General features: G+C 49.3%; 1 protein-coding gene across 2 annotated transcripts in view; it reads right to left on the reverse strand.

The window, feature by feature from the left end:
* LOC144752881 (H-2 class I histocompatibility antigen, Q10 alpha chain-like) overlaps positions 1 to 27,778 on the reverse strand; it is a 454,909-nt gene that overhangs the window by 276,945 nt on the left and 150,186 nt on the right. For both annotated transcript variants that reach the window (XM_078640709.1, XM_078640708.1), the window contains exon 5: positions 19,007 to 19,276. In XM_078640709.1, the coding sequence (XP_078496835.1) occupies positions 19,007 to 19,276 (270 nt within the window). The remainder of the gene's footprint in view (positions 1 to 19,006; positions 19,277 to 27,778) is intronic.

The raw sequence follows: 27,778 nt of genomic DNA on the forward strand, positions 1-27,778 counted from the left end.
GGCCCCACATTTGAAAGAAAGGTTGAAGAACTTGTGGATGAAGCTCCCATTCGTGTATTTGTTGAGTCTGCGGACTTAACTGATCCGCTATCTGATTGCTTAATCCTTGGAGATGTTCCGCCAGAAGATATATGTTTTGTGAAATGGCCCATCTCCATATGCTTTCCGCTAGGCGAGAGAGCTGCAGAGAAAGTGTTCCTCTTTGCTTTTGTATGTAATACATTGCTGTCATATTGTCCATCCTGACTAAGACAGTCTTGTTGAGAAGATGTACTTGGAATGGCTTTAAGGCTAGAAATTTTGCTAATAATTCTAGGTGAATGATGTGGAGCGATTTTTGTTGGGTGGTCCACCTGCCCTGAATTGTATGGTTTAGGAGATGGGCTCCCCAGCCGGTGAGTGATGCGTCTGTTGTTAGCACTATCTGTGGAACTGGCTCTAGGAACGGCCGCCCTTTGGACAGGTTTTGTGGGTTCCACCTCTGCAGAGAGCGATGTGTGCGGCTGTCCACCAACACCAGATCTGTAAGTTGTCCTTGAGCCTGGTTCCACTGATGTGCCAAACATTCTTGTAAAGGGCGCATCTGAAGTTTTGTGTGAGGTACGATGAAAATGCAAGAGGCCATCATTCCTATGAGCTGCATAAACACTTGTGCTGGGAGAGAGTGTTGGGGCTGAAACCTGTTGATGAGGGTTTGCATGCTGGCTATCCTGGCTGGATTGGGGTATGCTAGAGCTTTGCAAGTGTCTATTGTGGCTCCTAGATACTGATGTATGTGGGAGGGTTGAAGGTGTGACTTGGAGTAGTCCTGTGTGAACCCCTAGTCGTGTAACAGTTAATTGTTTGATAATTGTGGTAAACACACTGGTTGTATGAGTTGGCTTTTATCAGCCAATCGTCCAGGTATGGAAATACATGAATTTGCTGTCTTCTCAAGTGTGCTGCTACTACTGCAAGGCACTTTGTGAACACCCTGGGTGCTGTGGTCACCCGAAATTAAAGGACCTTGAACTGATAGTGATGGGCGTACACTGTCAACCTCAGGTATTTTCTGTGAGCAGGGTGTATGGGAATGTGGAAGTAGGTGTCCTTGAGATCTAGTGTGGCAAGGAAGTCGCTTTGTTGAAGCAGGGAAAGAAGCAGGGGAAGAACCTGTTGAAGAGTGATCCTATGAAAATGATCTGAATGTATGCACAAGTTGAGAGGTCTGAGGTCCAGTATTGGCCTTAGGGTCCCGTCTTTTTTGGGGATTAGGAAATACAGGGAGTAAATCCCTGTTCCCTGATGTTGTAAGGGAACTGATTCTATTGCATGTTTTTGAAGCAGTAAAAGAACCTCTTGTTTGAGCAGTTTTAATGTTCTCCGGACATTGAGCGCTGTTTGGGTGGTATGTTGGGTGGAGTAGCAGTATGTTCCAGGCAGTAACCATATTGGATAATTTGTCTTAACCACCTGTCTGTAGTGATGGAATTCCAGACAGGTAGGAACTGTGATAGTCTTCCTCCAACCGGAGTGGAATGGTCTGGAGGGAGTGGAGGGAAGTCACTGCTTATTACTGGGGGAGGTGCAATTGTTGTTGTTACCTCAACCTCTCACTTTGTTGTTATTTCCCCTGTATCCACCTCTAAAATATCCCCTGTTGGGGGATGTTTGTGTGTGGTGTTTTTGTATGAAGCAGTGTCTGTATTGATGTTTTTGGATTCTCCCCTATAGAAGAAGCTTCGAAAGGAACCACATGGGGATGGAGACTGCAATGCTCCCATGGATTTAGCAGTCTCTGTGGCCTTTTTCATTTTCTCAAGAGCAGTGTCTACAGCCGGTCAAAAAAAGCTGTTGCTGATTGAACGGCTGATTGAGGATAGTTGTTTGTACCTCCTGTTTGAAGCCAGAGATGCGCAACCAGGCATGTCTTCTGAGCAGCACACTAGTGTTAATGGCCCTAGAGGCGGTGTCTGCTGCTTCAAGGGCACATTTGATTGATGCATTAGTTACTAACTTCCCCTCCTTAATTAAATCATTAGCCTTGGTCTTATATTGATCAGGTAAATGTTGCAATAGGGTTTCTAGTTGGTCATAGTGAACCATATCATACCAGTAATGCTTGTGTGTTGGATATCCCGCAGTTATTAGCAGCTTGGGCAGCTACTCGTTTGCCAGAAGCATCTGATAATTTAGACTCCTTGTCTGGAGGTGGTGCGACACCGGAGGTTTGAGAGTTGGCACGTTTTCTAGCGTTAGTTACCACTAGGGAATCTAAAGGGAGTAGATCTTTGATGTAGGCAGGATCACTGGAGGTGGGCTTATATTTTTTGTCAATCCTTGGATTTAGAATTCTAGTCCTAACAGGATCCTTGAATATGTCAGGGGCATGTTTAATGACACCTTTTAACATGGCAGTGTTTCTACAGTCTTTAGTGACTGATCAAAGGTGTCTAGTAGTCAATCCTCCTCTGCGGGGTCTTAATGCATTGGAACACCATGGTATTGAGCTGCCATATTTACAAGCTGGTTAAAACCAATATTGTATGGTGGAGATCGCTTTGTTGGATATGCATGAGTATTAGGGAGGTCTGAAGGATCTACTGGGTCATCATAATTGTCCCAATCATATTGTGGTACGTCTGTATAGTTATCAGGTCCATCAAAAGGGTCAGTGTTGTGTCCCCCATCCCCTAAATCATCATCCCCGGGTGGTAGTGGTGAGTTTGGTGGAAGTATAGGAGAGTGTGGAGGAGAGACTGGCTTAGAAAGAAGAACAGGAGAAGAGGATTGCAAAGGTGAAGTAGCACAGTCCTTCTTTACAGGCACTGCAGGAATGCCTAGGGTGGCCAGTTTCCTTTTGTTGCGTGGAACAGTAGACATATGTCCTGTTTTGGGGTTCATATGGAGTATTTTTGTTTTGGATCTATAGGATCCAGTCGAAAAAGTTCCTCCTCTTCGATAGATACTTTCGGCACCGATTTTTTCAGGTTCGAGCGAGGTTTGGATATCTGCTCCAGAGCCTTGGAGGGTGTTTTGGGGTCCTTTGGCTTTGATGTGGAGGCGGAAATCTTTTTCAGTTCCAAATGTTTCGGTTTCGGATCCGATGCCTTTTTCTTCGGGACGGGGGTGGTCGGTGCCGAGGTCTTTTAGCCAGTAGGTTGCGCTCCGTGCTTCGGTGCCGATGGCGCCTGTGGGACAGTGATATGCGGTTTGCTCAGTCCGAGCTTTGCCTTTTATCTTCGGAGCCGAGCCCGAGAGCGGGGCTTTTGAAGCTTGTTTTTGGTCGTGACTGAGGCCAGCAGGCGAAGTTTTGACCAGGGCCTTCTTTTTTGGAGGTGTGATTGGGTCAAGGGCAGCTGTACTCACTCGTTGACCTGGAGTGATGGAGTGGTCTGAGTCAGAGTCGTCTGCTTCGGACACGATTTGCAGATCCTCAGAGTCCTCTTTTGGAACATCTGGGCCTTCATCAAAGATGTCCACCGGTGCCGGAGCTGCTCGCTGCGTCATGATGTGTCATGGGGCCCGGCCATCACGGGTGGTCTTTTTAGATCTAAAGGAGGCGCAGGCCTGGCAATTGTTCTTGTCGTACTCAGGTGAGAGACACAGGTTACAGACCTTGTTTTGCTCCACACTTTGGGCATTTTGTAAATGGCGTCCTTTCCATGAGCCGTAGGCCCAAATAACATTGATAAGCCAAGCGGCCCGCGTCGATGACCGGAATCGAGTATTTGAGGAGCGCGTCGAAGATCACGTGATCAAAAACAATACCGTTGAGTCTAAGATGGTTTTGCGCGTCGAAAAGGTTTGGAGAATATGGTGCCGAACCGGAGCACAGAAGTTACATCCGAACCCGATGGCGGAAAAAAACAATCTGAAGATGGAGTCGATTCCCATGCGCACTATCGTCCAAGGGGGAAGTCACCTATCTCGTGACCACAAAAGACTTCTTCTAAGACAACAACAAGGTGCAAGGGGCGTGGTTTTGCCGGCGATAGTGATGGCCACGCTGTGCTGAAGCTCCCGGTGTTATGTAGCCCATCCGACATTGTGGGATATGCTTGCGGCCCGAATTCTACTGGCACTGGATGTCGGAATAATTCCGCACCTGATTTAGACCTCTTGAGCCCTGAAATGATCAGCCTGGAGCACACAAACCCACCCGGAGAGCCGCGCGGCTGAAGAAAGAACAAAATGGCGGCCCGCTGACAATCCCCGACGTCTCTCCTGACCGCTGTCCCTGCGACTGCTAGACTGGGACTGCCGATCCGGTCTTGGGACTTGTAAGTTTGTCGATCCTGCCGGCAGTGGTGAAGAGCAGAGGACCTAGACGACCATTAGTGCACTGCCGCCCGAGTCAACCTGCGGCCCGGGGACCGGGACTGCAGCGGCCGCGAGATTTTTGAGCGCATCAGCGGCGACATCCCGCCTTGATATTACAGCATGGTACGGTAGGTGGCAGATACCACATATTTGCCCCCCGATCCTGTCGGCTATAATTCCAGCGGAAACCTGCCCTCCCCTCCACCCCAACTTGCGCTGGCCTGGCCACCAAAGCCCTGTTGCAGATTGCGCTCTCCGCTCCGGCTGTGGTGCGGGTCCCAGCGGGAACCTGAGAGGCTGCAGGATTGAGGACACCGGGAGAGCAGCCCGGGGGGCACTCCAAACATTTCCCATAACTGCTGGTTCTCTTCAGGGAGGCACAGCGTTGACCACGAGGCTCTGCATCTGGGGAACCGGTACATCCCGCTGGCGGCGGATGGGGAGAGGCAGCTGGGAGGAATTCCTTTCAACCTGGGGGCTGTAGCGGCCGTAGTTGCGGGGGCGACGGGGATCCAGGCAGCGACCCTGCTTGTGGCCGCCGCGCCCACTTGCGATGTGCAGTGACCATCCATACTGCCTCCCCCCCCGCTTTAGACACAACATTCCCAAGAGCCACTCCCCCTCCTCTCACTCCACGCCGACCTGGCCGCCGCCAACTTCGTCCGCGCTGCGCTCTCTGCCTCCAATGACCAGGCTCCTTCCCGCTACCATCAGCCCATGGATTCTTGAACCGTGCTGGCATAGTAACATCCCTCTGACTCCTTTGACACGCTGCCCACCGGAGATTCAACCAGTGGCCCTAGCGGACATCAGCTTGCCCTGCCGAGCGGAGTGCTCCCGCCCAAGAGCCATTCTTAGTCCTCGTCAACACACAGTCTTTGACCGAGGGAGTTTTCTGGAGGACAGGATTTCAGACACGGAGTATCGTTGATCCTCGCGGATACGCGCCTTGGCTCCTTTACCTGCCCCGACGCTCTCCTCAGCAGGCTATCGCGGCATGGGCCGCAGAGATTCAAAACAAAGCCAGCTCTCCGTTGAGAAGCCAGCAGACGAAAACAAGGGCCCACCTACCACCATGGCAACGGGTGGTAAGCACCCATCTACACCCGCAGAAGAAACAGGCCAGTTGGGCCCCCTGTTGCAGGAAATGCGGGCAGGGTTCAAGGCGCTGGACGTTCGTTTCGATACCCTAGACAAACATACAGCTGACCTAGGCGCTAAGCTCCAGGTGCATGACCGCCGTCTGGACGTGGTGGAGTCCCAGACATCTGACTTGGAAGACGGTATGGCCCAGTCCCTGAAGAGGATCGACAGGATGGAGAAAAAACTGAAAGAAGTGGCAATAAAGAACGAGGATTTGGAGGCCAGGAGTCGCCGCAATAATATCCGCATTGTAGGCGTACCGGATACTACAGCGACTGGACGGATGGACAGCCTGGTGGAAACTATCCTGATAGACTTTTTTGGGAGAGAGGCGTTCACCCAAAGCTTTGTAGTAGAACGCACTCATAGGTCACTTGGCCCAAGACCCAACCCTGGCTTCCCTCCGAGGCCTATCATCGCCAGGATACTAAACTTCCGGGATCGAGACACTGCACTGCGGATGGCAAGAGAAAAAGGGGAACTTAATTGGCAAGGCTCCAAACTGTCACTATATCCTGATTTTACCACTATGGTGCAAGACGCCAGGAGGAAATTCCAAGGGGCTGAAATATGGAATGCTATATCCCGCAAGACTCCGCGTGGACATTAATGGACGCTCCCGTGTGTTTGAAAACCCGGCGGAAGTACAAGACTTTTGTCATACGTAAAAGCTCAACAACAAGAGCTTGCCGGACACTGTTGCCCCATCCCCACCGCTAAGTGGTGTTGTTATGTGATGTTATGTGATGCTAGTGCGGACATGTTCTCCACGTCTGGCCCCGGCTGAGCAGTATCCTTTTGGCCCATCGTTGCCGCAAGTGTTCCTTAACAGTATTTTATGATGTATTGACATTATTTGTTCTTGGTTCCTTAACTGCTGGAAAGCGAACGTCCCCCTATTTGGTGTACACCACTGACCTGTGTTTATCGAATTATCATGTACTCCAAAGGTTTAACTTTGCAAAACAACTGTGTATTCTGGGTACAGTGGGCTATTGTTGACAATTGGATGTTACCTTTCCGACTGGGTGGGGGGTGGCGGGATGGGAATTGTTTTTCTTGCAATGCACAGTGTTTACATTTTTTACAAACATTGACACACTAGCGGAGTATAGACATAGGCTGTTCCACTACATTACGACTTACCTACGATTATGGCACAAGTAGGGCACACTGTGGGCCCATCCAACATCACCCTGGCCATGTGGAATGTCAGGGGACAATCGGAAAAGACGGCAGGTCCTACATTACTTAACTCGACACAACGTAGATATAGCACCGATACAAGAAACTCATCTCCCCCCTATGGACCGATCCCGATTTGCATCCACCTGGGGCCCAAACTGTTACTTTGCGAATTATAGCAATTATGCCAGGGGTACAGCTATCCTGGCGCACAAGCGACTCCCCTTCAAATGCCACTCTGTCATACATGACGACTCTGGTAGATTTGTTATTGTCGTGGGCACTCTTTTTTATTACAAGATCGCACTGGGTTGTATATACGGCCCTAACACTGACCCCCCTGACTTTTTTCATGACCTAAATGCGATGCTATTGAAATTGGGCCCTGTTCCCCTGCTACTGGGAGGAGATTTTAATGTTACGTACGATCCGCTCTTAGACAGCACGTCAACAGCCCCTGGTTCGAAGCCTAGAGCGCGCAGGGGCCTGCATTCCTTATGTGACTGCCTCTCAATGATGGATCTGGGAAGGGCCCGTGACCCCAACCACACCACACACACACATTACACAGGTGCTAATAATACTTGGACACGGCTCGACTATTGGTTAGCCTTCCCAGAGTTCTCCAGATGGTTCCACAGTATGCACACGCTGCCCAGGTCCTATTCCGACCACTCCCCAGTACTGATGAGAATGCTTGTCCCCCGTCCAGAGGGCTAGGAGCGACAATGGAGGCTCCCGTCACGTGCACTACACAATGAGCAGTGTTGGAAGGAACTAAATGTAGTCATCGAAGCGTACTTCGATATAAATACGGGCTCAGTAGACTCGGAGGCAGAGCTATGGGAGGGCTTCAAGGCCTACATGAGGGGCGTATGTATTTCAAAAAGCGCTGGGACACTTTGAAACCTACAGGCCACGCTGTTCCGACTGGAGGTGGACTTGACAGCACTAGACACTTCACAACAGGTGACTCCCAAGCCCGGGTATGACACCGAGAGGGCAGCTCTACTCCTGTAGTATAGGGAAGCAGCCGAACGGGAAATTCTATATATGTGTAAATACCACAGTGTCAGAGTCTATGGGGAAGGGGAGCGTCCCGGTAGAGTCTTAGCTCAGATGCTTCGACCCCCCTACGCAAAAGCATACGTTACTGAGCTCCAATCGGAATCAGGACATACACTTACAGATCCTCTGCTGATAAAGAAGGAATTTTTGTCCTATTTCAAAACATTATATACTACCAAGCTGGGCCCGACCACTCTGAGCAGGAAAGATACCTTTCGGAAATCTACCTGGAAAAATGTATGCATGATTTCCTAGCCGAACCCATTACTGCAGATAGTATTCACGAGGCCATCCATGCCTTAAACACATCCACAGCCCTGGGATTAGATGGTTTCACGTCTGAATTCTACAAAGCGTACAAGGACCTGTTGACCCTGCATTTATTAGATATGTATGCAGAGGCCCTAAAATCCCAGCAGCTCCCTCCCACATTAAGAGAGGCAGTAATAATATTGCTCCCAAAACCCGGCAAAGATCCCCTCCAATGTAGCTCTTATAGACCACTATCGCTGTTAAATTTAGACTATAAAATTCTAGCGAAAGCCCAGGCATGCCGCCTATCCCTATTAATGGAATCCATAATCTCCCCAGTCCAGTCAGGATTCGTTCCTCATCGGTCCACTGCTTTTAATCTTCGAACCTTATTTAACACTCTACATAGACAAGATACGGAAACACCTGCAGCTTCCAGGCTTGATTACTGTAATGCACTCTATAGTGGCATTAATAAGAGGTCCCTCCATCACCTCCAGATGATCCATAACGCCGCAGCCAGGATTGTCTTGAACCTTCCTAGGCTTGCTTCTACAACTCAGGCTCGGAAAGATCTCCACTGGCTACCGATACAAGCCATGATTTCTTTCAAGCTCATCTGTATGGCCCATAGGGCAGTAGGCTCTGAGGGTATTAGATCTCTGGTCACCCCCTATACTCCTAGCAGAACTCTCCGCTCAGCCTCTAGAAATCTGCTTTCTGTTCCCAGATTTAAAAGGGCGAAGTGGGGAGGAAGAGCCTTTTCCATCTTGGCCCGAAGCTCTGGAACTCTCTTCCCCATGAACTATCCAATCAACCCTCACTGGGGACTTTCCGCAAACTCTTAAAGACCTGGCTCTTTTCTCAGGCCTACGGATCTTAGACCTTCCACACTTCTGAGACTATTTATGTTTGTTTTCTGAGGTGTTATGTTTGTTTGTTTCCTGCGCCTTGATGCCCCTTGGGCTAAGTCTGCGCATTACAAGACCCTCTTTCATTCATTCAGCTGCAATATTATTGGACACTGAGAAGGCTTTTGATTCTCTAGAATGGCACTTTTTCCTTTCAATAATGCAACGCATGGGCATGCCCCAAGGTTTTATAGATACCACGTCTTTGCTATACACACGTAATATAAAAACCAGTAGACGAAGGGTCTGAGGGATATTTAAAGACCTAGCCTAGGTTATAACCCCCCAATCAGAGAGCCTGCATCAGTAATCAATGGTGTCTAACAAGATACATTGATGATCAAGCCCTGAGCAAATTTACAAAGTAGGACATCAACTCAATACACACAGCCACAGGTGATTGTTTGAAACCCAAAAAGTGTTCCTAGGATTCCCATCAAAGTCTTGTGATGATCAATTTTATCATTTGGTCATCCAACCGGGGCAATATGTCTCTTGATCATTGAGACCACTATCTTACCCCAACCCGGAGCTGGGTATTTACCCACAATCACACTCTGATCGTATGAGATTGATCTGATGGGATCATGTGCAGTGCAAAAATAATATTAGTGGTGAGTTAAAAAGGGATAGAGGGCAAAAAAGATACATTTTATTAGAGACTTGATAAGGTATGCCCTCACTTTCTGAGGCCTCATTCATGGGTAGGTTTGTGCTGGCCAGACTGCGTGCAGCACTACGTGCTAAGTTTCCAGACTACCCACTGGAACCACCCTCTTTTTCCCCCTTGACACTAGTGATAAACAGCGATAAGGGACTACACCTCATATCACAGCTCTATAAGGCTTGCTCAGATGTGATGCCATTAGACAATACAAGGGTCCGCTCACCCTGGGAATCAGACCTGGGCACCTCTATCAGACAAGCAATGGTCAGCATGCTGCAGGGTCACTGGAACGATATTGTTAAATAGCAAACATAGACGGCTGCACTTCAAATTTCTCCGTAGGCTCTACGTTACACCCGCTAAGTCACATAGAATAGACCCCTCCAGATCGCACACATGCCCGCGTTGCCAAACACCCCACGCGGACTTTGCGCACCTGGCCTGGGGCTGCCCACGTGTTCACGATTACTGGGTGGACGTTCATAAACTCATTAGTACAATGATTCAAACTCCGCTAGAACCACTACCGGAGATAGCATTGCTTGGGTACGTGGTGCAAATTCCTTTAAAAGTTTGTAGATTCGTGGCCAGTTCTTTGCTCTTAGCCAAAAGGGAAGTGGTGACTTCTTGGGGTGGAAGGAGGGCACCGACGACAAAGGGCTGGATGCGAAGTATGGTAACTTGTTCGACACATAGTGATAAGTATGCCAGTACTATTCCGGTATCTTCCAGACCCAGGGATGTTTGGGGACCTCTCCGCACTTTCCTGACCTCGCAGCAGCATCCCTCCCCCACGCAGCACAGCCAGGGCAAAGAACCTGCGGGGATAGGCTGAAAGAGATATCACATCCATAATTTTTACCCTGTATACCCCTGGGTGGCTCAAGGTGACATATTGCACCTACAGATACAGATTAATGATCTTCTGGAGATTCACTAGGGTTGCTCATGACTGCAAACTGGTTCTGCTTATTGCCGAATGTATTATTTTTCCTTTTTTTTTTCTTTCTTTCCTTTTTTTTCGAATTGTGTCTGCTGTATGGTGACCAGGACACACTGTCGTATTGTGCAATGTAGAAAATACTGAACAGCCATTGGCAAGATATCTCTGCTACATGACAACATTGAAATCTGTGTTTTGCTTTGTACCTTTACAAAACTGCAAAATAAAGTTTAAAAAAGAAAAAGAAAAACATGGTGCAAGCATCTGAGCCCAACACCAGATAGCGATCTAGGCAAAGTGTACTATCTGCAGCTCATATGCCTCGAACATGCTACATTTAAGGGTGTTTAAAGGGACTACCAGGTAGTAGCCAAAGGCTACTTACCTTAAGGGTGACTATACCCTCTAAATGCTCACCCCACATGGTGGTTGAGCATATCCCTGCTCCTGATTAGAGGAGTCCTACCATCTTCAAGATCGTGGGCACTGAAAAGTGTACTTCCTCACCTCCAGCACCTGAGAAGTAGAGTTGGCAGAGGGGGGCACACCTCCTATTTTTTCTATGTTTCCCGCCTGTCCTCCCACCAAAAATGGGGTGAGGACAGGACAGGTGCCTGCTCCCTCTTACAGTAGAGACTGTGGTCACATTACAAAGGCGGCATGGCCTTTGAAGCTCTCCGCTATGAATGGCTGTTCCTGACCAGTGGGAGGTGTGAACACCTCCACACAGGACAGGCATTGTCGCGCCACTCTCCCTATGAGGTCAGAACACTGTCTGGTGGTAGCTGACTGGCTTAGGCCAGTCGGTGACCACACTAAGGGTTGGTAGGTTTCAGGAGACCCCTTTAATGGTCCTCGGTGTGCACTTTTTAATTAATCTGACACTAGAATCAGTGCAGGTTTATTATGCTGAGATGTTTGGTACCAAACATCCCATATTTCAGTGAAGCCATCACGGAGCTGGGGAACTCATAATGACGATTGTCAAGTCAAGTCAAGTCATAAATTTGTATAGCGCGCTATTCACCCAGAGGGTCTTAAGGCGCTTAAGGGAAGAGGGGTTCGCTACTGATCGAACAGCCAGGTCTTGAGTTGTTTTCTGAAGGAGAGGTGGTTCTGTGTAAGACGGAGGTGGGTGAGGAGGGAGTTCCAGGTCTTGGCCGCCAAGTAGGAGAAGGATCTTCCTCCCATGGTGGCTCTTCGGATGCTTGGAATCTTGGCGAGGGCTTGGTTGGACGATCGTAGTTGACGGGTGGGGGTGTAAAAGGTCAGGCGAGTGTTGAGGTATCTGGGTCCTAGGTCGTGAAGGGCCTTGTGTGCGTGGGTGAGGAGTCGGAACGTGATTCTCTTGTTGACGGGGAGCCAGTGCAGGTCTGTCAGGTGACCAGATATGTGTTTGTGGCGAGGTATGTCTAGGAGGAGTCTGGCGGAAGCGTTCTGAATGCGTTGAAGTCTATTCTGTAATTTGGCTGGGGTTCCGGCGTAGAGGGTGTTCCGTAGTCCAGACGGCTTGTGACAAGTGCTTGGGTGACCGTCTTCCTTGTTTCAGTGGGGATCCAACGGAAGATCTTTCAGAGCATGCGTAGGATGTTGAAGCATGATGATGAGACGGCGTTGACTTGTCTGGTCATCGAGAGGGAGGAGTCTAGGATGAATCCCAAGTTGCGAGCATGGTCCGTTGGTTTGGGTGCGCTGCCTAGGGCCGAGGGCCACCAAGAGTCGTCCCAGGCAGAGGGGGATGATCCTAGGATAAGCACTTCCGTCTTGTCTGAGTTCAGTTTTAGGCGGATGTTCTTCATCCACTCGGCTACGTCTTTCATCCCTTCGTGTAGGTTGGTTTTGGCTGTGGTTGGATCGTTGGTGAGGGAGAGGATCAGCTGGGTGTCGTCTGCATAGGAGATGATGTTGGTATTGTGTTGGCGTGCGATGGAAGCGAGGGGACTCATGTAGATGTTGAAGAGGGTGGGGCTGAGTGAAGATCCTTGTGGTACACCGCATATGACTTCGGTGGCGTCTGATCTGAAAGGGGGGAGGCGGACTCTCTGGGTTCTTCCGGCTAGGAATGAGATGATCCAGTCCAAGGCCTTATCTTGTATTCTGACGTTCCTGAGGCATTGTACAAGGGTGCCGTGGCAGACTGTGTCGAACGCTGCGGAGAGGTCCAGGAGGATGAGGGCCACTGTTTCCCCGTTGTCGAGCAGTGTCCGGATGTCGTCTGTGGCTGCAATGAGGACGGTCTCGGTACTGTGGTTGGCTCGGAAACCAGATTGTGAGGGGTCTAGAGCATTGTTAGATTCAAGGAAGGCGGCGAGCTGACTGTTGATGGTCTTCTCTATGACTTTGGCGGGGAATGGGAGGAGCGAGATGGGACGGTAGTTCTTAAGCTCGGTGGGGTCCGCTGTAGGTTTTTTCAGGAGGGCACTAAGTTTGGCATGTTTCCAGCTTTCCGGGAAGGTGGCGGTGTTGAAGGAGCAGTTGATGATGTCCCTGAGTTGGGGGGCGATGATGGAGTCGGCCTTGTTGAAGATGTGATGGGGGCATGGGTCGGTTGGCGATCCGGAGTGGATGGAGTTCATCGTGCGGATGGTGTCTTCGGTGCTGATCGGAGTCCAGGCGCGGAGGGTGGTGGTGGGGGGCTTCTGTTCTGTGGTTGGGGGAGTGGTCAGGTCACGGAAGCTGTTATGTATGTCAGCGATCTTGCTGTGGAAGAATGAGGCAAGAGAATCGCAGAGGTCTTGAGAGGGAGTGATGTTGTTGTTGCCGGCGTTGGGGTTGATGAGCTCTTTGACAATGCTGAAGAGTTCTTTGCTGTTGTGGGCGTTGTTGTCTAGTCGCTCCTTAAATGCTGATTTGGTGGTGCGGATCAGCTGGTGGTGTTTGCGGGTGGTGTTCTTGAGGGCGGTCATGTTGTTTGTGGTTGGGTTTCTTCGCCATGCTTTCTCGAGGGTGCGGCAGTTCTTTTTGGAGTTCTTGAGGTCGTCGTTGAACCAAGGGGCTTTTTTGCTTCCTGGCTTGTTGGGAGGGTTTTTCAAGGGTGCTAGCTCGTCAGCGCAGTGGGTGATCCATTGTGTGAGATTGATGGCTGCTTGGTTTGGGTCCGTTGATCTGGCGGCAGGGTTTTGGTTTAGAAATGTGGTGAGCTGGTCGGTGGTAATTTTGTTCCAGTATCTTCGGGGAACTTGTTGCGGGTGGTGGTGGGTCGTGGTCTTTCTGAAGCTGAAGTGGACGCAGCTGTGGTCAGTCAAGTGGAGTCCCGTGGCGTGATTGAAGGAGATGTGCTTGCTGGAGGTGAAGATTGGGTCAAGTGTGTGTCCGGCGTAGTGGGTGGGGGTGTTCACCAATTGTTTGAGTCCGAGATTGGTGAGGTGGTGTTGCTGTCGTTGTTATTCTCCAGATGGAAGTTGAGGTCTCCTAGGAGAATATAGTCCTCGGAGGGGAGGGCGTGCGGGCTGACGAACTCAGCGATGTCTTCGCTGAATTGTGTGCGGGGTCCTGGGGGTCTGTAGATGAGGGTGTCTCTGAGTGTGGTTTTGGGGTTGGTTTGTATTTGGAAGTGGAGGTGTTCAGTGGCTAAGAAGGTGTCGTCGGTGCTGGTCGTGATGCAGATGGTGTTTTTGTGAACGATGGCGATACCTCCTCCAGTTTTGTTGATGCGGTCTTATCGGATGATCTTGTATCCGTCCGGGATGGCTATGGCGATGTCGGGCGCTGATGAGGTGTTCATCCATGTTTCCGTGAGAAAGGCGACGTCCGGAGTTGTGGTATCGAGTAGGTTCCATAGTTCAATGGTGTGCCTGTGGACCTAGTGGGTGTTGAGCAGGATGCACTTCAGGTGGTTGTTGTTTGAGCTCTGCTTGGCGTTTGTGGATGCAGTGTGGGTTCTGATGCAGCAGAACTTGCAGGTTAGGCAGCTGAAGGGTCCGTGGGTGCGTCCTGGGGCGGCTTGGTGGCAGTCAGGGAGTCGGCCGGTGTTGAGTGCAGTGAGGGACGCGTCGTCGTACGTCAGGCGGGTGGAGTGGTTTTTGCGGGGGCCAGGGGGTATGGCTCTGGGCGCGGTCCAGGCGCGGACGGGCGTAGACGGACTTACCTTTGGCGCGCCTTCGTCGCGCATGGGGCGCGTCCGCTGCGCATGAACGCTGCGCGGAAGTGCAGCTGTCATAAGTGGAGAGTGGAGGGGGCGGAGAGAGGAAGGAGCAGCTGGGAGACGGGAGCGGGGTGGCGATGTCCAGGGAAGCTCGAGGGAACGGGGGTGGGGCCGCGGGGGAGCAGCGGCAGGGAGCTAGGACCAAATGGCACAGTACAAAATGCAGTGGGGGGATCGGGGGCACAACCAGGCGCAAGCAAGGCACAACAGTTGAAAAGCTACAATAATACGATACCAGATACAGCAATACGATCACAGGCGAGATCGGGGGCCCAAGTACTTACTATGGCTTCCCTGGTCACTTACAATATCCACGAATCAACACGGATATTGCAGGGGCAGATCTGCTTGTGCAAATATGTCCTCACAGGAGATATAGTGCACCCTGCCTCGGGCTAAGGCCTGCTAGAGGGGTGTCTTACATCTCATGCAGTGTCAATGGGCATGACACACAGGAATGTGTGCCTTGTCTGCTCTTTAGGTTTGTCTTCACCAATACATGAAGGCTGCAGTGGCAGTGTACATGTCCTTGGTGAGAGGTCACTCAGGGTGCCAAAATTTGTGCTACAGGCCTTAGAACCATCTTCAACCACAAGTGCCAATCGTGAAACAATTTAGGGAAGGAGATCTGGCACAGAGGACCTGATTGGCAGAGACTCTGTGCACGTCCAGTCAAAACAACATAATTTTCTGACGCCATAGGTGGGGCTAACCCTGTCCAAAAGAGGCACTTTCCTACACAGGGCTTGATTGGTTCTTTGTCTGGTGTGTGTCTGAGCTTACCTTCAAGCATTTGTAGATATTGTACTGACTTTTGGCTAGAGGAGAGGGTTTCAGATACAAAATCTTCCTCTATGGGGTCGGTGTGGTACTCAACCTTATGGTATGTGGCTACTTTACCTATAACATCATGGTATGTAGTGTTGCTGTCTGGGGGAGATGGCTTAACTTGGTATAAATCGGGGTCTGTATCTGTGGGTGGTTCAATATCGTATGTGTCCCAAGGATTATCATGAGTTGGGATGGAGTACTGGCTGGTCTTCCTCATCTCCCCCCCCCTAAAAGAATATATGGAGGTGCAACAGGTGGTGGTGGTGAAGTGGGGTGCACAGGGCTAGTAGCCTTGTCAGTCTTTTTTCTATGCTTTGTCGGTATAGGAATGCCCAATGCCTCCTCAAAAGCTAATTGTCTTTAGTGCAGCAGTGGATGGAGGTCGTGTTAAAATACAGTCTGTGTCCAGATGGATGACAAGTGCCTGTTGGAGCCGTTGAAGGCCTGGCTCCATAGGTTCAGATCCAGCAGTTTGTTTCCGGAAGGACTATGATTTCGGCTCCAACGCAGCTTACAGCACCAAGGGCTTTGATGCTGAATGTCCCAGGTTTGAAGTAGTCAGCTTTGGCACCAAGCTGGACCGATGTTTCAGCGTCGTTGCTTTCGGCTTGGATGGTTGGCTTGACTCCGATGGTGTGGAAGTCGGCTTGGGAGCATGCGTGTTCTGCTGCATTTTTGGTGCTGAGGCAGGGCTCGACTTTGACACAGATGTTTGGTACTGACAATGGCCCGAAGGCAGTGGCGGCCCGACTGAAGATTTTGTTTGCTTCTGGGCAGGTATGCGGCCCTTGAGGACGGCCTGTTAGTGCTGGGGATGGCTTAGAAGGATTCTGTACTTACAGCTTGTCCTGGTAGGAGGTCCTGCATCTCGAGCTCAGACTCCAAACTGTCCTTGTGGGAGAAGGTGCCCTCATCTGCGGTCGACGCCGGGGGTAACCTTCGTCCTGAATGTCCTCCGGGCCGAAGATGCCCGGTGTGTCCTCAGCGCTGTGTCAAGCTTGACAGGCCTCTAGGTCCATAGGAATGAATGGGGAGATATTACTTAATTGCGACTCGCACTTTGCGATTCTCAATTAAGGAATTATTAGAAATCGCTATTTTTGTAGTGATTTCTTGATGCATAGCATTTTGCTATTCCTTAATAGGAATCGGTATTTTTCGCTATTAAGGAATAGCAAAATGTGTTCTTGATGAATCTGGGGGTATGGTGAGGTGTTTGAAATTGGAGAGATCCTTGGACAGCGACAACCTGACGGATGCGTGAAAGGGAAGAGACCGCGAGATCAGATGGTACACAGCGGGGTAGATGTGCATTACCTTACTTTTTAACAGAATAGAATGTAATGTAAACACAACGAGAGCAGTGTGATGTACTTTGTTTTACTATTTTGTATTAAACGGAATATACGTGTACACATTTGCATTTAAACCAGATACTTCGCTTTCCGAGTAGGTTAAAAGTTTCCTCAGGATGTCTTTAACATTACCATCCGCTGCAGTAACAGACCCAGTTAGATGCTTAAGGTATCAAGAGTCTGGCACCAGAACCGGGTGAAGCACCACGGGCTGTTACTAGAGGTCCCTGTAGAGCAAGGCTCCAAGACAAGGGGTGCAGGGCTGCACTATCACACGCGGCCACTAGAGGTCCAGCTCTGGTGGGACAGGGCTGCACTTCCGCACGCTTTTACTAGAGAGCCCAGGAGAGCGACACTTTAAGGCAAAGGGTACAAGGGTGCAGTACCGCACCCTGTCACTAGAGGTCCAGCTTGGTGGAACAGGGCCGCACTACCGCACTCTGTTACTAGGGATCCCTGGAAAGTGAGGCTCAAATAAAAGGGTACACTCTACTGCCCCCGCTGCTAGAGGTTCCTACACAGCCACACTCCAACTCTGTTGTAACATGGCTTCACTACCGTACGCTGTTACTAGAGGTCCCTGTAGAGTGATGCTCTAAGGCAAGGGGTACACTGGCGCACTACCGCATGCTGTCCCTAGAGGTCCCTGGGAAGCCAGACTCCAGCGCTGGTGGTACGGGATGCACTACCACAGGCTGTCCCTAGATGTCCCTAGAGAGCAAGACTCCAAGGCAAGGGATACGGGCTGCACTACTGCACACTGTTACTAGAGGTCCCCGTAGCACCGCACTCCAGCTCTGATGGAACAGGTGTGCACTACCGTACGCTGTCTCTAGAGGTCCCTGGAGAGTAAGACTCAAAGGCAAGGAGTAATGGGGTGCACTGCCACACGCCATTACTATAGGTTACTGTAGAGCCACATTCTAGCGGTGCAGGGGTGCACTACCGCAAGCTGTCAGTACAAGTCCCAGGAGAGCAAGTCTCCAAGGCAAGGAGTAAAGGGCTGCACTACCGCAAGCCGTTTCTAGAGATCCAGCTCTGGTGGAACAGGGCTGCACTACCGCACGTGGTCACTAGAGGTCCCTGGGGAGCCAGGCTCCTGGCGCTGCGCATAAGAGGGCGCCGAACCACTGGATGTTCCCAGAGGTGGCTCCAGAGATGGGCTCGGAGCCTGGTGAAGGATTGGACAGTACCAGAGACCCCAGAGAACACCGTACTAGAGGACACGCCAGTAAAATTCATTCACCGCTGCAGGTACTTCGCTTACTTAGCCACATCAACATTTTAGGCAATTGGTTTACGATGACACTTTTACTCAATTCAATGAATATGTAATCTATGCCTGGATGAGAGAAGACCCACCCCACAAAGAAAACTAACACCAGAAAAAAAAAAAAAAATGGCTCGTGTCAAGAGGACGCTATTTCCAGTCTCACCATTTCAATTGCAAAAAAGTACACGCGCCTCAAGCTGTTTGTCGAGGAGAGGAGGAGGCATCAGGGGGAGGGGAGAGAGGAGGGGGCCTGCGCCTGTTTCCCTTGCGGGAGTAAGCCAAGGGCACCATCTGTTTGCAAGTTAATTACAAACAGATGGTTTCAAGCTCGCTCCCGCAAGGGAATCGCCAAACGTGTACGTGTTGCCATTGAAAGCAACGCAACTCGTGCACGTTTTTGGCCAAAAAAGCGAGTCTATTACAAGAGGTCCACTCCTATGTAGCGCATGCGCGCTGCGTAGGCGTAGGCGAGACCTAAAAAAGGAATAGGTCTGTGAGGTTTTGCACAAATTTTTTCAAATGGGCGCAAAGTTATTAACGGTCCAAAATCCAAGGCAATCCCGTCTCTGGGAGCCCTAACTATAACTACAGAGTGGCTAGCACCACTCTGAACAAAGTTCCTTGATTCATTTTTTGTAGGTGAGTCTTGGAGAGGGTGACCTGCATGGATTCCACTAAGCTTTCTTACTTCAGAATGCCCTTCGAACCTCAGCCTTTGGCTAAAGTCACACATTTTGCTCACACTTATGTGAGGGAAACATCTGAAATCTGCAGGGATCTACAAAATTCCCACAAATCTCCCCATAAAAATGTATTCCACTTCTGTGGCTGGGCTTAGTGCCAGTAACAGGAAAAGGTCAAACTAGGCACCATGCGAAGTCAATATATTCACCACCGTCACAATCAATCTCTACAGACCAAAGTGCACTTACCATACATCACGGTCACAGTGTCCGGCAGGCTGCTGTGATACACCTCATATTTGTACGTTTTCTCATCATCTCCTTCCTGAACTTCCACTGTTGTCCGGATCTGGTAGGTTCCGTCGGGGTTTGGCAGGAGATCCCTTGACTCCCAGGGCATCTGCACACCATTCCTGACCCATTTCACCGCAATGTCTCTGGGATAAAATCCATACGCGTAGCCGGTCAGAAAGGTGCGACCGCCCTTCTTTCTTCTTGTAACCATTGTTTGAGGGGCAACTGGAAGGAAACACAATATGTACAATTACACAACAATCACAACATTGGGTTTTACCTAGTATGTTATTTGGAATTACATGCAAGTGACACTTTTGAGCACATGCGTTGACGCCCCCCCCTTCACGACACTTCCACGACCCCATGTGCACCTGCACAGAGGAGGAACCTGGGTAGAGGGGCTGGTAGTAGAAGCCTCATCACAGCTACCTCGGATCGCAGACTCAACTACATTGGTAGCTCCATCCTACAAAGAGCTGAGGATGCTACTAGGAGCTCAAGGAAAGGACCACAGAAGGTGACAGGTGTTGGGGCTCACCTGCAGAGGCTCGATGAAGGAGAAACAATATGATGCCAAAGTAGTGTTGCATGACACATACCCAGTGACGGGATTACAGGGAACCTCACATCCAGTTTTTTAAATTAATTTATCAAGCGATTTACCAAGAAGTGGCTGAGGCAATAGGATACCGCACACAACACATACATGGTTGCTTGTTATTCAAAAAATTGTGATGGTCGAGTCAAGAGGAGAAGCCGTCTTAGTCTTCAAAACCAGGAGAAAGCTCTCTATCAGATTTAAACAAGATGCTACTCATAACCCACTGAATCTTTTTATGATGAAAGGAGATTCCTTTTTTTTTTTTTTAAACATATCGTTTTCTTCTTGGATTCTTGCTGCAGCCAACGTGTTTCATACAATTGGACTGCTTCAGGGCTTGTTCAATGTACATCCTGAAGATTCTCCATCCACAAGTCAAGAGCACCACAGAGTGCGCTATTGCAACAATCTGTATAGACACCTGAAGTTCCTGCAAACTGATTCAAGAGTGGAGGAAACTAGAAGCCCAAAAGTTATCAGATATCAACTTTTAAGTTCTTAAAACAATATATGAACAAAGGTTATAATCCACTGATGGATGAGGTATTGATAATAACATACAGCCTGGTCCAAAGTCAACACCCGCAAGATGTGGAGTATGGTAACTTCCACACAAGTGGAGTAACTGTAATTTTTTCATCACACGGCATCTATATCTGTGCTGCACTGAAAGGACTTTTTAGTAAAACCAAGAAAATCTCCTGGTTAATATGCATAAAGTCCGATGGTATATTTCCATGGGCGGCGTTATCAATCTGCCGTCTCGGGTCGCTAGGAAAGTCAGGCCCCGTCGGTGAATCTGTGCACCGCCACCATCGCTGCTCGAGTCCAGACTCGAGCAGCGACGGTGCATATTAACCAGGAGATTGATACCCGGTTCCGCCCAGACACCTTCTCAATCAACCAAGCAACCGAGGAACTTTTGAAAGGTCCCAGACAGACGGTCACTTGGAGGCCGCTCATGAAGTGCTCCCACACTACAATGTCTTGATGAACACCCCAGAATGAGGCGTGAATAGCCCTTAAATCCAGCGGGGTCGAAACGTAGACTACACTACTGTCTCGCATCATAGGATTAAAATAAATTGAGAAACCTATCCTATGTGTGAAGAGATCTAGGGAACTACGGATCGTATTAGACTGTCAAGGTGTTCTTCAAATTGTATTGTGATTGTGTTATTGTCACACCACCTTTACCCAGTCCCCCACTTACCTCATCACCCCCGTCTCACCCAAACACCCTTTTCTTCTTCCTCACTGAGAGCACGTTCAAATTTTTATGCGATACATTGCGGATAGTCTGAATCATACATTTGGAGCTACGAAATTGGTTTTGAGTCTCCATAACTTCATGCTTATTAAATATGAATTGTGAAATAGTATTGTGGTGAACATTTGAATTTTTCGATTTTGAAATTGTCTTTTGAACTTTTGAGAAAGTCCTTTCATTTGAAGTAATAAAACACTGACCCCTATCTAACATTCCTGACCAATCAGAAGAGGCTGCCAGAAGGCCAGATTTTTGCTCACGGAAAAGAAAGTGCTATAACTTCTCTTCTGTACTAGTTATGAAAGGTTCTACAGCAGCAAGTTGTTGGATTTATAATTGCCCTTCTTTTAAGTCTTTGAATGACAATTTGAGCTCCTTCCTAGCAATATTTGTGGTTAAATAACATATTCCACTGTTGGACTATGGTGATACTAATCTACAATGAGGAAAAAGAAATTGGCAGTTTTTCCCTCACCAGAGCATATAAAACATATGTCATAATGTCTCTGCTTATAGTTACATACTACCCCCCTCCTGGGGCCCCTAGGGGAGACTTTAGGGTGACTCTCAGGAAAAATAAAGTAGTTTAACACTTTGAAAGTACCTGTACCACTAAAGTTTAGTTTGCATGTAATTTACTTTTTAAAGACAATCTGCAAAGCAGGGCTGTTTTTAAAAATGACAGTGGCAGCACAGCAGTGCACACTCCAGTGCAGAAAATCTACTGGGCCTCCCTCTAAACTCCAAGCCCAATTATATACTAGGGACTTATAGGTAGTTTGGATCACCCTTTCCCTATTATATACTGTGGGCTTACAAGAGTCAGTCATTGGCAATTGAAATTATACCTAATTACAATATACCTTTTTAATCAGAGCACTGGACCTGGGTCTGCTTAGCAGAGCCCAGGGCAAGTCAGAGTCACTTACCACCAGTATCAGTCAAACAATGAAGGTGAACTGGTGGTTATCAGAAGATTAGATGAAAAAGGCTTAATGAAGAAGCAATGAAACGTAAGCATTAGCCACGGATGAGATGCACAACCCTTGCTCATCTTTATTAAGAACAGCAAAATAAGTTCCCGAACCTCCGCAAAATTAAACGTCCACTACAGCATGGGGTCCAACTTCAGACTTGGAGTCACTGTATGCACACAAAGCAGATGAAATCACACACTTAGGGGCCGATTAGGATGGCGGACGGACTTGCGTCCGTCCGCCACCCCTGAGTAGGAGGGACCGTCCGCATGGGCAGCGGCGGTCCCTCCATGGCAATTAGGATGTGACCGCCACCCTGGCGGTCACATCCTGTATGTTTTACATTGCGGCGGGTGCTGCTTGAAGCAGCACCCGCCGCAATGTAAAAAACGAAAGCTGTGCATTTGCATGCACAAAGCGGCAGGCACCGCGCGGTTCCTGCCGCTTCGTGCACGCAAAGGCAGGGGGGTACCATAGGTACCCCCCATGTGCACCCCCCACGCAACCTTCACCCAGGGGGCCCGCAACGGGCCCCCAAAGTGATTGTCCGTATGCTTTTCCACGGCGGAAAAGCCGCCGCGGAAAAGCATTACTTTCCCTACATCCTAATATGGCTGGCGGTGTCTGATAGACACCGCCAGCCATGTTAGTGCTTTTCGGCCGTGGTCGCCTTCCGACCGCGGCGGAAAAGCGGCGGACACATTGTGAGACCCACCAGCCATCCTGATTTGGCGGTGGGTCTTTCAGGCCTCCTCGGCGGATTTCCCGCATACTCCGGGCCGGCGGTGGCTTCCGCCGGCCCGGAGTATGCGGAAAATCCGCCATCATAATGACCCCCTAAGTGTGGGACCACATGTGCCTTCAATAGCTACTGCAACACAAGGGGTACTGGAGGGTGAATGCTGCTCCAGCAATGGACCACAAGACCCCTGGCCCAGCGTATGTCATTTTTGAGTATTCACATTCCACCGACTCCCCAGAAATATGGTCGTGAACGCAAGTTACTTCACAAAAAGGAGTATTTAAGCTTTACTTAGGAATACAAAAAAGTGGATCAGTGGAATATGCAAATTAATCTTAGCCACTGGTAATTACTCGGGTCACATCCCAGTCCATCCCCAATTGTCCACCATGCCACCTCAGACCACTAGCCAAATGCAAATCATCCTTGGTACTGCTCCAATAGAATCGGTCCAGCCCCAGCTGCCAGGCCAGGTCCACTCTGAACCGGAACAGAAGCAACCCAGACCAGAAACTTGACTTAGAGCGGAGTGAGTCATGAGTTAAATACAAAAAGAGAATGGGCACATCCAACATTTCTATATTGAATGTACAAAACCAATCCTAACTTCGCAACCGTATGGTTCTTCCAACTAACTTCCTACTCGAGTTTTTGTGGTTCCACAGTACTAGGCAGGCACTCATGCAAAGCAGCGGCAGCCATTTTGTATCATCTGTCTGGTTCACATCAGTCATTCATCTGCCATAGTCTTTCTACTGGGCTCATCTGTATGGCTTCCTTAATCTAGCCTTAGACAGACATGAGTGAAAGAAAACATTGTTTAGTTTGCAGTATTTTTTGGCACAGTCTTTCTACAATGTCTGTCTGATTTGCATTATTCTAACCATAGTCTTTCTTCTGTTGGTAATGGTGTTTGTTTTATGCCTCGAACCCTGTGTCAGGACTTGTGGCGAGGATTAGGCTTATGGCCTTCCTATACTACTTATAGCAAACAGAATAAAACAAACTACAAAACCCAATAAGCCACGGTCCGAAACCACAAATTAACATAGTTAAAGTCAACTGATCGTTACAATAATAGTACACAATATTGCCCCGCAATCTCCCTTCAGCCTCAGTCTTTGCTACTTGCAGCAGCCGAGATAAATGTTTCTTATGTTTTACAATATTGGTGCTTTGTTGCAAAACGCATTCCCATCAGCTGGCTGTTTGCAGTGATTGGGATATTTTGCCTTTATGATAAAAGGAAGCTTGGAAAGTCACCTGTTTACCGCCTATTCCAGTGAGGGTTGGATTTTCACCCGCAGGGGTAGAAGTCTGTCCCATTAACTGAACAGCACCTTCATCAGTAATGCCAGAGACAAAAGAATTGGGCAGTAAGCAGGAGGGGCAAGGGGGCAGAACAGGGAGAGAGGGCGGCCTCCATGTACAGACAACTCAGAGGTGGTGCAGAGACACACAGGTAGTCTCATTCCAAGTCTTAGCGTGTCCGGCCATCTTGTATCAGATGACCGTGTGCGGACTCCAATGATGATCCTGAAGTCTTCAGTGGGAATTGTCTTGCTTAAGTGCTTAAGTGATCAATTACCATATAACATTTGTGAAGTAATTGATACGCGGGCTGGCACACATCTGGTTGAATGTTTTTGTAAACTCTAGGTATATCTATCTGACAAGGCAGCCAAGGACCATGACTACCACATGGAGGCAGACTGCGGGAAGGAGGCACAGGATTCCCATGGTATGGAGCCCGATGATCCCTTGGTGAGGACCATGGATACCACATGGAGGCAGACTGCGGGAAGGAGGAACAGGATTCCCATGGTATGGAGCCCGATGATCCCTTGGTGAGGACCATGGATACCACATGGAGGCAGACTGCGGGAAGGAGGAACAGGATTCCCATGGTAAGGAGCCAGATGTTCCCTTGGTGGACCATGGCTACCACATGGAGGCGGGAAGGAGGCACAGGATTCCATGGCATGGACCCCGATGTTCCCTTGGTGAGGACCACGGATACCACATGGAGGCAGACTGCGGGAAGGAGAAACAGAATTCCCATGGTATGGTCCCAGATGTTCCCTTGGTGAGGACCATGGATACCACATGGAGGCAGACTGCGGGAAGGAGGAACAGGATTCCATGGCTTGGACCCGGATGTTCCCTTGGTGAGGACCACGGATACCACATGGAGGCAGACTGCGGAAAGGAGGAACGTGATTCCCATGGTATGGACCCTGATGTTCCCTCGGAGAGGACCATGGCTACCGCATGGAGGCAGACTGCAAGAAGGAGGCACAGGATTCCATGGCATGGACCCCGATGATCTCTTGGTGAGGACCATGGATACCACATGGAGGCAGCCGCGGGAAGGAGGAACAGGATTCCATGGCATGGAGTCAGATGTTCCGTTGGTGAGGAGCATGTCTACCACATGGAGGGAGACTGCGGGAAGGAGGAACAGGATTCCATGGTATGGATCCAGATGATCCCTTGGTGAGGACCATGGATATCACATGGAGGCAGACTGCGGGAAGGAGGAACAGGATTCCATGGTATGGATCCAGATGATCCCTTGGTGAGGACCATGGATATCACATGGAGGCAGACTGCGGGAAGGAGGAACAGGATTCCCATGGCATAGACCCCGATGTTGCCTTAGTGCTATCTAGGACCACAAAGATGTCTGTAGAAACCACTGAAACCATGTCTAAAACGGCCACAGAGGGTCAGTGAGCACTTCTGATGGCGCTCACCAGGGTACCGGTGGGACGCTCTTGGGTCTCCATAGCTTGGGATTAAGGCAGAAAACTCTAGACCAATTCCTTCCCAAGGCAGATAAAATTCAGATGTATGGAGGAGGAAGTAGCAGAGACTAGTGGCCGTTTTGCTCTCTTGAACCACACCATTGGGCAGGATGAAGTCTGGGACGGGCATCCCGTTGAGGAGGCCAGGGGAAAGCTTGGAGGTCACTAGGGAATCCCTCCTCAAGAACGGGACTTGCCTAAGGCTTGTTTAATCCACAAGAATCCAAACATTCTCACTAGTATGAGTAGGAGCTGTCCCCCAGGTAGTTGTCCATGTACCTATCCATGTAGAGTACACCGGATAGATTACACCTATACATGTAGCATACACCCGAAAGGTTACACCTATACCTGTAGATTAAACCATATACTTTGACAGCATTGCATCGCTTTGGCTGGAGGGTCCTCAGTGGCACTTCTTAGACACACCTATCACCCTTGAGGAAATCACAGCTGCAATCCTCGGATTCCCCACGTACAAAGCTTGGATTTTTTTCCTGAAGAGTTTTACAAAACCTATTCCCACCTACTAGCACCCTAGCTCCTGTGAGTGTACAATGAGGCGCTAGAGAAGATCATTCCCGCGCCCTCATTCAGGGGGGCTCATAGTGCTCTTGAAACCTTGCAAACCCTCTTCGCGATACCAACCATGTGGCTCATACCGACCAATATCTCTTATCAATGTGGATGCCAAAATCCTCGCGAAGGTGGTTGTAAACCAGATATTATTACAGCTGTCAGGCTTGCCTCTCCCAGAACAAGCGAGCCTGGATCTGGCTGAATGGTCCCCTCTTTGACCGGATACCTTTAAGGAGAGGCACTTGCCTCCCTTTCTTGTATGCCCTGGTACCAGAGACTCGGGGCTGCTCTATTAGACAACTACACATGCAGCCAGGCCTAAATTTCCCCCCGCAACCGTATAGTATCCCTGTACACAGATGACATCATCCTATACCGGTGCGACCCGGCTCGCAACCTAGGCCCCCTTATCCGAGACTTAACGCTATTTAAAAGCCTCGCGAGAATCACCATCAAGTGGAATAATTCAACTATTTTCAACATGACACCCAGCATCCAAGTCAAGTCAACTAGAATTTCCATTTCACCGTCGCATTTTTTGACTGATTCGAGCCCACTGAAGGAATCTGTCACTCAGCCATTGAGACCCAGACCACACGTGTGCTTTCCAACGTGGGCTGATTAGCGCCCCCTAGGGGTATTCAGCATATTTACAGCTCAGGTCAGTGTTGTTCATAATACTGTACACACTTTCCTTCTCCAAGATTACCCATTGGGAGGTTTTAAGCAGCTCCTTTGTCCATTTCATTTTTTTTTACCTCTTCCCCCACATGTTCCTGAGGCTTGTCACCAGGGACCCTCTCCTTTAGCAACTGATTTACCTTTCATAATACAAGTACGGTCTCAGAGTTATTGTCTATGCCTTGTACTGGCTCTATTGCACTTTCTGTGTCTTAGCCCCGCTCTGATCATCCGTTACCTATTATTGTTTCCGCTCTCTCTCTGACTCGTTGTATCCCTCTGAATCCTGATGACGAACCAGACAGTTTTACGGGGAACGAAATGCTGGTGACCTTAAAAACACGGGCCCTATATGATTGTTGAGAATTTTCTGTAACGGGCTGTGCTGTTTATGTATTTGATGATACACTTGTTGATCACGATTTCTCTTCGATTGTCCTCTATCCTAATTATGCAGCACACATAGAAAGAGAAAAAAGCCTCCCATGATTATGTTTGTGCAGGAAGGTGCCCCTTCCTGCACAAACACAAGTCTGCATGCAACACAGGGATCCTGGCACTATAGTGCAAGGGTGACTGCCTTGGCGCCAGGCAGCCCATTGTGCACCAGCACAGGGGAAATGACAGGAATGCACCGAATAGCCTTAAATATGGCGCATTCCTGTCCTTTCCAAGTGATGCAAACATTTTCAAAAATATGCCTCCAACTGTCTGAAACTCAACATCGACTAGAAAGAAGTGGTACCTTTTGGAAAAGACAACTCTCTCTGATCCTTGGCCTGGTGGCCCTCAGAACTAGGGCCGACACCAAGTCTGTCCAACGCTGCCAAGAATATGGGACTCATAATCGATAATCAAATCTTGATGTCCAACCTGATAAATATGGTCGTCTCCACCTGCGTACACACCCTCAAGCTCCTTAAAGTGTAGAGATGACCCCGCTGGACTCCCAAAGGTCTGTCACACAAGCCCTGATGACCAGCAGACTGGGCTGCGGCAACCCCCTTTACATCAGAGTCACTTCTCAGCTCACCAAGAGACTCAAAGTCATACAGAACGCAGCAGCC

The sequence above is a fragment of the Lissotriton helveticus genome, chromosome 5_1 (assembly GCF_964261635.1).
Source record: "Lissotriton helveticus chromosome 5_1, aLisHel1.1, whole genome shotgun sequence".
Taxonomy (NCBI): domain Eukaryota; kingdom Metazoa; phylum Chordata; class Amphibia; order Caudata; family Salamandridae; genus Lissotriton; species Lissotriton helveticus.